This window comes from Typopeltis vanoorti, chromosome 4 (genome assembly GCF_054136105.1).
Source record: "Typopeltis vanoorti isolate ZY-2024b chromosome 4, IOZ_Tvanoo_1.0, whole genome shotgun sequence".
Lineage (NCBI taxonomy): Eukaryota > Metazoa > Arthropoda > Arachnida > Uropygi > Thelyphonidae > Typopeltis > Typopeltis vanoorti.
In genome coordinates, this window is record NC_143552.1 from 30842840 (window position 1) to 30857025 (window position 14186).

The following is a 14186-nucleotide window of genomic DNA, read 5'->3' on the forward strand; positions in this document are numbered from 1 at the left end:
TTTAGAGAGCTTATCTCTGATCCATCTAACCAATATATTAACTTCTAACCTTCCCATCCTCTGCAGCTTGTACATCAACTTATGATTCATATCATATCACCGTGCAAGTTATATGGTGATATGATATGAAGCTGCATGTAAGTGCCTTCAGAGAGTTGGGGGGACTCATTAAGGGAGGCCTCTTGAAGGTGTAATTCCTTGTATATTCACTGAAGACATGCTCTTCCTTGAAGAACTATGTGTAGCCTTATAAATTGGTTGCATAAATTGCTACATATCTGGAGAACTTCTTAGATTTTCAGTATAATGATCAAGAGCATGCCATTTCCCATTGAGTGGTTTTGGACTTCAGGTTTGTTGCTGAAAAGTAAGAACCCTTGCATCTTTCTTACTCATGTGGTGCTTTCATGCACATATCTACCTACCTGTATATTCCATGAAGATGCCAGATAGACTTCAGCAATATGTCAGAAAGAAGTAGTAGTTGAAGTGAAACATTAGGATGGTGCTCACTCCTTCAGAGCAAACCATTAACAAGATGAAGAGGAAAAACTTGTTCTAAAATGAAAGGGGTTTAGCCTCTGTGAAACTGAGACCTGTGATGACAGTTGTAATCAGCCATAGTAGATATGTTAACATGTTGTACTGACTAGGCCTAACATTCTTCTTAATGTTAGGCCTAGAATAAAGAATGATTATTATTAATATTACATGTAAGTGCCTTCAGAAAGTTCTGGGACTCATTGAGGGAGGCCTCTTGAAGGTGTAATTCCTTGTACATTCACTGAAGACATGCTCATAATGTCCACCGGCAGCTTATGCCATTCAGTCACTACAGACTTATGAGTACAGGTGGCCCTTAGCTTTCAGGGTGACCCCAAGTCCCCCCCTCTACCAAAATTTTCCTTGTGTCTAAACTGTAAGAATTTACTATCTTGTATGTTTTTATCATATACCCCTCTTGTCTTGCTTCTCAAACTTTCAAAGCCCTTCAGTCTATTTTCCTCATCTCAGTGTTACCCAGGTGGTGATATCTGAGCATAGTAGTTCAGATGTACTTCTAAAAAGACCTTATGAAGTGGGAGAATACATCTGATTTGTGATGTCTTAAACACCTGAGCACTGTGACCACCGTGTAAACTTTAATTTACTATCCACCATTAATCCCCAAGTTTATAATTTCATCAACCACTTGCAGCAAATTCCCATTAATATAATACTCAGTCTGCAATGTTTTCAGCCAGTGCATAACTTTGCACTTATTGGCATTAAACTGATGGTTCATTATCATTAGATCCATAGATCAGTCTGTTCAAGTCAGCCTGAAAATATTCTGTATCAGAAATGTCCCTTATCACTTAATCTAACTTAATATCACCGCATATACAGCAGATAATTGAATGTTTCCTCTAGACCAGGGGTTGGCAAAGTGGTTGATATCGATCACTGAAGACATGTTCTTCCTTGAAGAACTATGTAGCCTTATAGTTGGTTGCGATAAATGTCTAGGGATCAAGAGGGGGGGGGGTTCAATAAACACCTGAAACAATTTTGAGTAATACCTAGTAAACATGCAATGCCAACTGGCTGATCAGCTGAGCCAACAAACACACATCCTTCTCATTAACCATTCCAAGTAAATCAATAAAATTGTAAGTAATTTTTAACGTTCTTTATAAATTTCTTTAAGTATTTTCTTTAAATTTCTTTAAATATTTCTTATCGAGAAGCAGTAATGAAGTAAAAGGGTGAAGGAATTATTATTTTTAAATTGAGAAATTTATTATTGATAACATTTATTCATTTATTTAACATGATGGGAGTCAATGAGGGATCAATGGTCTAAAAAGCTTGCCGACCCCTGCTCTAGACCATCTCCAATGTCATCAGTATACAAGTTAAGCAGTGGTGGTATCTCACCACTGTTTATAAAACAGTTTTATATAATTTTATAAATACTTTATCAAATTTTCGATTAGAATTGAAAATTTATCATTATTTTTTATGTTGCCTATGTGTTTGTATAGTGTTTATTGAAAACATGATTGATTTATTTAAGTTTATTTGACTTTAGACAGATGTAAAATTTACTGTTATTTTATTTATTGTGGGTGCCAGATGACATAGGCAAGATTGAAAAGGTTTTGAAACAGTACCTGAAAACTGCACCGAGAAATGGTATGGAATCAGACTTTTCAATCCAACATTTAAGTCTAACAGACTTAAAATTACTGTTATTATGAACATAAATGATCATAATCAAATTCCTGATATGTGCCCTCGAGGGGTATAAGATACAGTACTGCATGAAATATGATGACAGTATACAGTACTGCATGAAAGGTTTACATTATTACTAACTTCTTCCGAACAATTTTCCTGCAAATTAGTGTTATCTGTCAGGACACTTATATTGTCCTATCTTATATGTTGGTCTTCAAGAAAGAAAAAGAACAAATTATTACAATTTGATAAAACATGGAGTTTAAAGAACATATCTTAAAGGGTTTTAAGATATGTTCTTTCTTGTGGTTATATCAGTTGCTCTAATATCCTGTTTGTTCTAGGTGTTGATCAGAACTTTCCAGACCTCCCTCATAAATCCATCTTAGAATCTTGGTCTTTATGATATTAGATTTTATGACAAAACACCTGTTTTGCTAACTCTTCTCACATTCTGTTTAAGCTTTCTGATCACTTATTTCTGAATGCTAACAGCATCAAGTTTTTCACGAATATCTTCATTTTAATATGATGCTATTATTGATGACATCTGTTCATGCTCTTCCCAATGAAACAATGAAATCTAATTGTATACAATGTATATTATTTATGATGTATATAATGAAATGTAATTGTTTCATTACATGTAATTTAGCCTTACTATTATGACACAAGTATCTCTCAAACATTGATCTTATATTTTGATCTATCTTCTAAAGTACTTCTTATCATATCAGTCCATGTAGATATTGGTCTTCCTCAGGTTTTTTCTGCCATACTGCCACAAAAAAAAAAAAAAAAAAAAAAAAAAAAAACCATGCTTGATTTTTGCATTTTTCCCATTCTGTTTAAGTGATCATACTATTTCAGATTATCTCTACTTATGCATCCCTAAATGCTAGCAATCTCAAGTTCTTTTTGATATCCTTGTTTTTAATATGATTCTGCCATTAATACTATTTCTTCACTTCTATAATCTTTCTCAGGACTCTTGTATCTGTAGTCTTCAAAGTTTGATCAAGTAGTTTTATTTCTAGCCCAGCATTCAGATTCATAAATTAAATTGCTTTGAACACAGTCTTGTATACAGCTAGTTTAGCATTCTGACTCATTCCTCTTATTCCAATATAAATTTATTCATTTGACTTCCTACCATAACAGCTTTGCAATTTTCTTGTCTATTTCTATATTTAATTTGCCATCTTCACTAAAAATTGTGATTTTATAACTGAAATATTTTTGGACTCCCTGGAGGTGTCAAATAATAATAATAATAATAATAATAATAATAATAATAATAATAATATTTGCTTATTCTATTGGTTCTCGATTCAAGATGTGGTTGATGTAATGTTCCTGTATATTTCCATAGTTTTGGTCTTTTCATTGCTGATTTTCAGGTCATACTTGTTATAGTTGTTCAATTTAGCTAAATATCCTGGGAGACTTGCACTGGATTTGTTTATAAGTACAACGTCATCTGCATAACACAGAGAGCTCAGCTTGATATCTCTTATTCTGATATCAGGTTTAATGTCACTTTTCTTCATAATGTGATCTATATAGATGATGATGAGGTTGGGTTGACATAGTGTGCACTCTTTTCTTACACTTGATTTTACATTAAACTACATTCCTGTATTTTCTTTAGCTTTGACTGCTCACTTACAACTTGAATCGAGACTATGTATTGCTCTGTATAATATTCCATTTATCCCACATAACTGTTGCATTTTGAAAAGCTCTTTCTTTTGGCACCTTGTCATATCACATACTTTTTTTTTTTCATATCTACAAAGTGTAAACATGAATCCTTATAATATTCCCATGCTTTTTCAAATATTTATGTTAAGTGAAAATCTTTTCCTGCCATTCTTTATTTTGCCTGTTCCTAGATTATTCTACAAGATTCCCTTCCACAAGTTTTTGTCAACTTTTCTCAAGTATACTTAGATAAATCTTACCAGGAACACCCAGTGTGTGGAGATTCCTCTGTAATTCTCACATTCATTTTTATTTCTCATTTTATAGAAGGATACTGTTGAGAACTCTACATCTCTCAATTATGCAATGCAGCCACTGTAAAAACTTTTATACCTTGATATTTGAGCATTTCTGATTGAATATCATATACTCTACTTGCTTTTCCACATTTCAGGTTTCTGATGGTTTTTTCTACCTGAAGTATCGACACACACACACACACACACACACACACACACACACACACACACACACACACACACACACACACACACACACACACTCTCCCCCTCCCCCAGTTGCATTCTGTTTAAATGTTTTCTGCCCCTGTTCTGTCATTTCTTGTTTTATTAAGTAATCTTTCAAGATAACTCCAAGTATCTAGAATATTTCCAGTTTTCACGTCACTCTTATTATTGTTTATTCCTTCTACAGTACTCTTTCCTCCATTTCTGAGCTTTTCCCATAACATTTTTGCAGTTTCTTTATATTTTTCTGTGTTCTTACCAAATCTTCCCATGCTCATTTAGCTAGTTTAACATGTTGCTTCTCTTTCTTCCATTTTCTCAGAGCACATTGCTGACTTTCTTGCCTTGAACTTTTAATATTCGTTCTTCTTTTCCTTGACTGCTTATTTAACTTACTAAGCCTACCAATTCCAGAAATTTTATTTCCAGAGATGGAAATAAAAGATAGAATTGAAATGGCAAGAAAAAAATTTTCTCCTGATGAAATCTACACTGTGTAACCACAATTTAAATTTAGAGATTAGAGTATGCATGGGTATGTTGTAGAAACTTAGACCTTGAAGACAACATTGATTTTAAAAAAAAAAAAAAAACCTTCAAGCCTTTGAGATGTGGTTATACAGATGAATGTCAAAAATCCCATGGACAGCAAAAATGTCCAATCACGAAGTGCTGGAACAAATGGGGAAATCGCTTGAACTTTCAGATACCATCAAAAGAAGAAAAGCTGCATATCTTGGTCACCTATTTCATAACGAAAAATATAAGATACTTCAATTGATTATAAAAGGGAAGATAAATGGAAGAAGAGGACAAGGAAGACAAAGAAAATCTTGGTTGACAGACATCAAACAGTGGACTGGCATGAGCTCTGAGGGACTGTTCAGAGTGGCTGAGGATTGCTAAAAATTTGCCAAGGTGGTCACCGATCTCTAATAGGAGATGGCACTCAAAGAAGAAGAAGAAGCTTACCACGGAGTTCTGATTTTTTTTTCTATCCTTGCAAGTGCCGCTGTACCGCTCCAGATGAATGATACCTATTTTAATGTGGTGTGCCATGGGGAGGTGAGGATTAGACATCAGGTTAGAAGCCCTGGTTGGTTCTCTACATTCCTTAGTTTATGTTTAGGTCTGGTCCCAGTTATCTAGCTTGTAGTTAACTTAGAATTAACATTTTTTACATTACTTTCTTTTAGTCCACACAAAACCTTTTTCTTGACTCTGGATGCTTTACTTTATAAGAAAATGTTGGGCAAGTTACCATTTAAATGAATGCTGAATTCCTACGATTTAATGAGCTATTAATTAACAAAGTTAATTTATGGCTTGCAATATAGAAAACCAACACAAATCCTACCATTTTTCTTTTTATTTCTTCCTCTTTTTTTAATCCAGAACTAAGCTAAAGCTATTTGCTTTAGCAAAGTTCAAGTTTTTCACTTGTTGTAATGTAGTTTTCTGTGTAAACAATCTTGCTGATGATGCTGAACAGGTTTCATGTAATGAGCTAGACCTCTTCCATTTCTTAAGAAGGATATATATATATATATATATATATATATATGTGTGTGTGTGTGTGTGTGTGTGTGTGTAACTTTTTCTATCAAAAGAGCATAAAGAGATTATTATTGTTGTTTTTGAAAATTTCATCATTTCATTGAAAATTTGTTACAAGTTCCATTAACATAATATTCATCTGCATAACATGAGTCAACTTTTACATGGATAATAGCATCTACACATGATGGTGATTCCACTAAGTGTCTAACGATGTAAGCGATGTGGTAAAGGTAGAGTAAGCTCTGATCACTTTCCTTAGTATCTCCCATAATGCAAAGCACAAATTCGCTTCAGACCTGAAAATACTTCAGGTGCAAACTTGACTTACCTGCTTGTTTGCTTACTTGGGAAAAAGGATTAAAACCAAGTTTATAAAATTGCTTGGTATCTTTAACGTATAGTATACCCAAGGTAAAAAACTTTCTACATCTTTCTCTCATCCTGAGATTGTTATTTAATAAGGTCAAAGCACCTTGTGGCAACTTGTATAGGTAAAATTTATAAGTTCTGCATTACTTCAACCTTGGCATCTCAGGGTCTGGCTACCACTGATGAGACCTCAGTAAAGGTCGAAACTGTCTGGGTAGTGGTCTTTCCCTTAATGCATAGCATCATACATGTCTGCAAGGAGATGTGCTTTGCATTATGGGAGATACTAAGGAAAGTGATCAGAGCATACTCCACCTTTACCATGAGTTGCCTCAGACTTGAAAATACTTCAGGTGCAAACATGACTTACCTGCTTATTTGCTTACTTGGGGAAAAAGGATTAAAACCAAGTTTATAAAATTGCTTGGTATCTTTAACATATAGTATACCTTAGGTAAAATAACTTTCTACATATATATATATATATATATATATATATATATATATACACAGTAAAACTCCGAAGTTACACGGTAGGTGGGACCAACAAAAAGTGTGCAAGTCGAATTCACGTAACTTGGGGTATAATTTTGCATGTAATTTGTATATACAAACATACAATTGGGACCAAAGGTTTACCAAAACACCTATATTTTTTAAGAAATATAATCATAATTGTAGTTTTTCGTATATAAAAAAAAAAAGAAAGTTATTTCAATGTCGATGGTTTCATAAAATCTAATAGATTCGTCTGACGGCATAATGTCTTTTTCTTGTCACGCAAAATTTCTTCATAGCAAGCTAATGATTTTTTTATTCCTTGCCTTGTGGCTACAGTTCATTCCTCATTAGAATCTATGTCTTCCAAAATCTGTAAACCTTTCTTTTATGATTGTTCTTACTGTTGGATTCCTGTAGATCGAACTTCTTTGCTAGCTCAAATTTTCATTCCGCCTTCAAAATCCTTAATAATGTTGAGTTTTGTTTCCAAAGTCAATGTTTTTCTTTTCTTGCTAGCTGTAAAAGAATCGGACTTGCTTCTTTTGGATGACATTATTATTTTTTATGTGATAAAATTTTTATCAAGAACATAACATTAAATAATCGCAAGGTTTGTAGACTATAAAAATCGTGTATGATTGGAGACCAAGTGAAACATGTCAGTGCTTGTTCACAGCATTCACTGGCAAATGCGGCCAGTGCCTGAAAGATACGACTAGTGGTGAAGCGGGACAGGAATATGTACATATAAGAAACTGCGTAAATCGGGGTATGACTGTATATAGATATATTTTAAAAATAGATATTTAATGACTTTAAACTGAGATAAAATATTAAGTTTTAATGAGAATGATACAACTAGTTTCAGCCTTTTACAGCCTTCATCAGGTATCCACTAAAGGTAGAACACAATAATAAAAATTGAAGTTACAAAAAAACTGAGAATTACAGGCAAAAATGCAATACATAATTGACATAAAAAATGTACTTTTAAGTTGTTCTATCCAACGTGGCATTGTTTATTGCGTGCGTGCTTGTAAGTTCTCATGAACGCTAGTATTGAACAACTGCAGCATGGCTATCAGGGATGTTGTAACTTAAATTGCTGTTCAAATGTTCAGGATTAAAGAGGATGTCCCTAGATTCCACAATTTTCCTTTCAAACTCATCACTGCAGTGAAAAATGTTTTCGGATTTATCCGAAAACATTTTTCGAATAAATCCGAAATATATATGTGTATATATACAGGGTGTTCGGGATAAATTTGACAGTTTCGTAAGGAAAAAGAAAATCTTCTTTGTATCTATTAAATTTAATGAATTGACAAAAAAACATTACAGGCAGAGTTAATTACAATACTATCAACAAGATTTACTCAAAATAACCACCATTAGCATCGATCACAGCTTCAATTCTGCTTCGGAACCTCGAACAAGCTGATGCTACAGTCTCCCTGGGAAGGGCCGCAAAAACTGTTTTAATTTTATCCATTAACTGGGCTTTTGTATTACTGGAAGTGCGATTGGTGTCTTTTTCAACTGCGCCCCATACAAAATAATCCATGGGGTTAAGGTCTGGGGAGTTTGGAGGCCAAACATTTGGACTGGTGAAGTCGTAGAAATTTTCAGACAACCATTTTTGACTTTTCCCAGAGGTGTGGCAAGGGGCCGAATCCTGCTGCCATACATACGGCCTAACATTGGCTACCCTTGTTATCCAGGGCTTGACTACAGTTAGCAACTCCACGAACAAAGCCCGAATTCCAATGCCAGGGTTCTTCAACACCTGTTCCTGCAGATTTGCGAGGAATTCTGCTGTACGAACGCAATCAGATCGTCTGCTAGGGATCTTTCTTCTTGCTACATCCTCGTAGTCACCATTGCAAGTCTCTAGTTCATGCCTGATTGTTTTTACTGTATTCAGGGAGCATTGGGCAGCAGTCGAAATATCCTTATTTTGATGGCGGGCACGAATCATCATGATACAAGTTATTCTCTTCCATGATTCAGGTGGGTTCCAGCTATCCATCCTTTCTGACATCTTGTATACGGTTTTCGCACTTTAGCGGTAACATATATATATATATATATACAGGGTGTTCGGGATAAATTTGACATATTTATAATTAATTATATTTTTCCGTAAGTTACATGTATTAACACACACTTCTCTTCATTTAAAAGTTTGGACCCTTCTTCATTCATATACAAGATGTCAGAAAGGATGGGTTCCAGCTATCCATCCTTTCTGACATCTTGTATATGAATGAAGAAGGGTCCAAACTTTTAAATGAAGAGAAGTGTGTGTTAATACATGTAACTTACGGAAAAATATAATTAATTATAAATATGTCAAATTTATCCCGAACACCCTGTATATATATATATATATGTTACCGCTAAAGTGCGAAAACCGTTAATGTGCACATTACCTAGCTAATCTGCAGATTAACTGATTTGCTCCGTTAACGTGCGGAATCAAGAGTTTTCCGCATTTTACCTAGGTAATGTGCACATTAACGGCTTCCGTATCATTAAAGTTCAAAAGTTTGTTTCTCTCATTTCCTTTCCCTACTCCTTCCCCCCCCCTCTCCCTCCACTTTTAGTTTGGTTTTTTAATAAGTAAACATAATTTTATCATATATTTTTTTTCTTAATTGTAATAATATTTTAAACCGTTTGATTCCTTGTATTATATTGGTCACCTAGGCTTCTTCTTGATGGGGAGGAGGTGGAGAGGATCCAGAGGCGAGTGACCAAGATGATAGCAGGTCTGTGGAATGAACCGTATGAGAACAGGTTGAGGATTTGTGGGTTGCAAAAATTGGTTGATAGGCGGAGGAGGGGAGATATGATTGAGACATTCAAATTACTGAAGGGTTTCTATAAAATTAATTCAGAAGATATTTTTGAGAACAGGGCTGGTTGTGGGAGGACTAGGGGACATCCATGGAAACTGGGCAAAAGTGTGGTTAGTAAAGGTGTTAGAGCTGGGTTCTTTACTTTTAGAGTAGTGAATGAGTGGAATGCGCTCCCTGAGTCTGTGGTGGATGCTGTGACAGTGAATGAGTTTAAGGCGAGGTATGATAGATACTGTATGAATGTCAAATAGTTGTGATGAATATGATTTGGGGCCTCCCTCGATGAGTCCAATGACTCCCTGGAGTTGCCCGTAATAATAGTAATAATAGTAATATTAATTGATTGATGATTGATTCTATCAACTAATTTGTTGATTGTTTGATTGTATTAACTTGATTCTTTAGATATCAAAAAATAAATAAATAACATTATCTTAATTTAAACATACAGAAACGTTGTTGTTGTTCCAGCAAAGATCTTATTTTCACTTTAACGAGTGCCTAGTAGGTAATGTGCAGATTACCTAGGTAATTTGAGAAATGAAACAATTTTCCGCACATTAACGGATCACCGTAGTTAATCTGCACGATACCTAGATAATCTGCAGAATAACTGATTTCTGCACTTTAGCGGTACATATACATATATATATATATATATATATATATATATATATATATATATACATGTTAAAGATACCAAGCTATTTTAAACCTGGTTTTACTTTCTACATATATACATACATACATATATATATATGTGTGTGTGTGTGTGTGTGTGTGTGTGTGTGTGTGTGTGTGTGTAGAAAGTATTTTACCTTGGGTATAATAATTGTTAAAAATACCAAGCAATTTTAAACCTGGTTTTACTCCATTTCCCAAGTAAGCAAACAGACAAACAAGTCAAGTTTGCGCCTGCAAGTGATGCAAGTCTAGCTGATCCTACAGGTAGTGCAAGACCAAGGCAACTTGTGGTAAAGGTGGCATAAGCTCTGATCACTAATCTTAATATTTACCCTTAATGCCAAAAAATCTTGGTATTTCTAGCCTGGCTCCCACTGATGAGACCTCAATAAAGGTCGAAACTGGTCTGGGTAGTGGCCCCTTGCCTTTAATACAAAACATCATACATCCCCTTCTTGGAGATGTGTTTTGGCATTAAGGGTAAATATTAAGATTAGTGATCAGAGCTTATGCCACCTTTACCACGAGTTGCCTTGGTCTTGCACTACCTGTAGGATCAGCTAGACTTGCATCACTTGCAGGCGCAAACTTGACTTGTTTGTCTGTTTGCTTACTTGTGAAATGGAGTAAAACCAGGTTTAAAATTGCTTGGTATTTTTAACATTTATTATACCCAAGGTAAAATACTTTCTACATTTTTATCTTCTCCAGAGATTTTTATTTAATAAGGTTAAATCTCTGGTATTTTACCAGAGATTTAACCTTATTATTTTAAAAAAAAGTATTTTACCAGAACAAGTTACCTTATGGTAACTTGTTCTGGTAAAATACTTATAAGCTCTGTATTACTAAATCTTGGTATTTCTAGCCTGGCTCCCACTGATGAGACCTCAATAAAGGTCGAAACCGGTCTGGGTGTGGCCCCTTACCTTTAATACAAAACATCATACATCCCCTTCTTGGAGATATGTTTTGGCATTAAGGGTAAATATTAAGATTAGTGATCAGAGCTTATGCCTCCTTTACCACAAGTTGCCTTGGTCTTGCACTACCTGTAGGATCAGCTAGACTTGCATCACTTGCAGGTGCAAACTTGACTTGTTTGTCTGTTTGCTTACTTGGGAAATGGAGTAAAACCAGGTTTAAAATTGCTTGGTATTTTTAACATATATAAAGATACCAAGAAATTTTATACTTGGTTTTAATCCTCTTCCCAAGTAAGCAAAACAAAGTTTTGCACGTGAAATATATTCACGTCTGAGCTACTTAGAGATAGAGATATGTTAAAGATACCAAGAAATTTTATACTTGGTTTTAATCCTCTTCCCAAGTAAGCAAAACAAAGTTTTGCACATGAAATATATTCATGTCTGAGCTACTTAGAGATATAAAGGTTAATGACTTCATATCTCTTGCCTTAATATGTATCCCATAATGCAAAGCACATCCCCTTTCAGGCATGTATAATGCAATGCATAATGGGAAGGGCCACTGCCCAGACCAGTTTCGACCTTTATTGAGGTCTCTTCAGTGGGAGCCAGATCCGGGAGAGATACGAAAGGTTTTGCATTACTTCAACCTTGGTATCTTTCCCGGGTCTGGTGCCCACTGAAGAGACCTCAATAAAGGTCGAAACTGGTCTGGGTAGTGGCCCTTCCCATTATGCATTGCATTGTATATGCCTGAAAGGGGTGTGCTTTGCATTATGGTATACATACTAAGGCAAGTGATATGAAGTCATTAGCCTCTGTATACAAGTAACTCAGACGTGAATATATTTCATGTGCAAAACTTTGTTTTGCTTACTTGGGAATAGGATTAAAACCAAGTATAAAATTTCTTGGTATCTTTAACGTATATCACACCCAAGGTAAAAAACTTTCTACATATATATATATATTTTGTGATTTTTTTTTTTCTCACCACAATCTCACATGGAACCCCCATCTGAGAAATCTGCTGTATGCTATATAACCCTTCAGACCTAGACAGTGTAAACCATGCATTAGGTCCATCAGTTCATATGATTTGCATCGTCTGAGTTGTTATCTGCCTTCATGGTGAAGCAGGAACTATGATTTGGTGGGCCAACACACTTTTTCTCTTACTTTTGTGTCTAACTGACAAGCTGCTCATGCTACAGCAACTACTTTCAATGATGATCTTTAGTAACAAAAGGGTGTTGTTTGGACCTATGGCTGTGAAACTCCATACATGTGAGAGTATTCAATACATTGTCATCTGGGATATTATTCATGTTTGTAGAGAGTGAATTGAGACATTGCACACACCCTTTGCTATCTAGAAACAGTCACTTTCCACACCCCATCAATTTCATCAGCGGTTGGTGATTGCAAATGTTTGTTGCCATTCTGTAGACACTTTAATCATTTTAGGCCTTGTGTAACCCACAAGGCTTGTCACTATGCTTTTGTGCAGTGCTTCATACATTTTTTTTTGCAGTACATTGGACATGTTTCACTCTGAATGAGAGTGGTTATATTTCATTATGTCAATGTAATAGTATATTGATAGTATATATATAATATAGAGGTTATATATATATATATATAACCTCTAAAACTGATTGTTGATGTACAGTATGGAGAAAAAAAAAAAGGTACTAAAGTTCACTCCCCCCCCCTCCCCTTCAGCACATGCACTACAAGAGTCATTCGACTACATGCAAATTCTAGAAGAGCATGTGTAGAGTCTATGCCATTACATTTAGCTGTAGCAATAGTGTTGGCATTGGAAGAAAAGACATTTATTATTGTTGAGCATTATTTTAGTTTATATGGAGTTGGTAGAGCAAATGCATTGCATTTGTTGAAGGAATGGATGGGTATTCCATCATGACATCATGACCAACATCATCTTGTTCTCCAAGATGACAGAAAACATTCGGACGTGCTACAAAACCTGTCTTCAAAGACAAGGTACCCATTTTGAGCACATAATCTACTGTCGTTAATGCTTTATTTGACCAAGATTCCATCTATAGTTGTGGATGTACATATCATCATGTGTAAACATATATTTCTTTGTTTGTAAACCTGTTTACTCCATAACATATATCATTGTAGTTATTCAGTACTTTTTTTTTTCATCATATTGTATTTATTTTGCTTTCCAGTTTTAGTTCTTATAACATGACTATCATATTTCTTCATTTTTATGATTAGCTGTGCGACTCTCTTGCAAATGAACATGATACAGTCAGGAAAGAGTACTGGAACTTCATTTCACGATCATTGAGCCAGAAATATGGACCAACAGAAGCTGCTTCTCATTCCAAAGACATAAATGTCACTTTTGGAGATTCTGATCCTCAGTGCTAGAAATTGTCAGATACATTGCTTTTTATTATTTTACTTCATTATAATGAAAATCATGACCAGTTAAAGAGGTACATTTGTTATCCTGTTTATTTATAAATTTTTTTTGTTTAAATTTTTGTGGAATAAAATATTTTAAAATTGAAGAAAATCTCTTTGATTTTCTTTTTGCATGATTTTTTGCTGTTTATTCAACATGATTTTTGGATGCATAACCTCATTACAGTATTATGAATAAGTAATAATTTTTTTCCTATTTATCTATTCTTAAAAGAAATTATTCTCCTTGATACAGTAAGACTGTGTGGAAAATGTTTTGTGTCTGTATAATTGTTATGCTATGTTTGGAGTAAGTTATTTTGCATTAATGATAGTAGTTTTTCAGATCTCAAGGACGCTTATTAATTTGCAAGTGCGTT

The 14186-nt window shown here is 34.6% G+C and overlaps 1 protein-coding gene across 1 annotated transcript in view; it reads left to right on the forward strand.

Annotated features, from left to right (window-relative positions):
- Fnta (farnesyl transferase alpha) overlaps positions 1-13943 on the forward strand; it is a 155918-nt gene extending 141975 nt beyond the window's left edge. The window contains exon 8 of the mRNA XM_090391738.1: positions 13615-13943. Within this exon, the coding sequence (XP_090247864.1) occupies positions 13615-13770 (156 nt within the window). The 3' untranslated portion in view covers positions 13771-13943. The remainder of the gene's footprint in view (positions 1-13614) is intronic.
- The last annotated feature ends 243 nt before the right edge of the window (positions 13944-14186 follow it).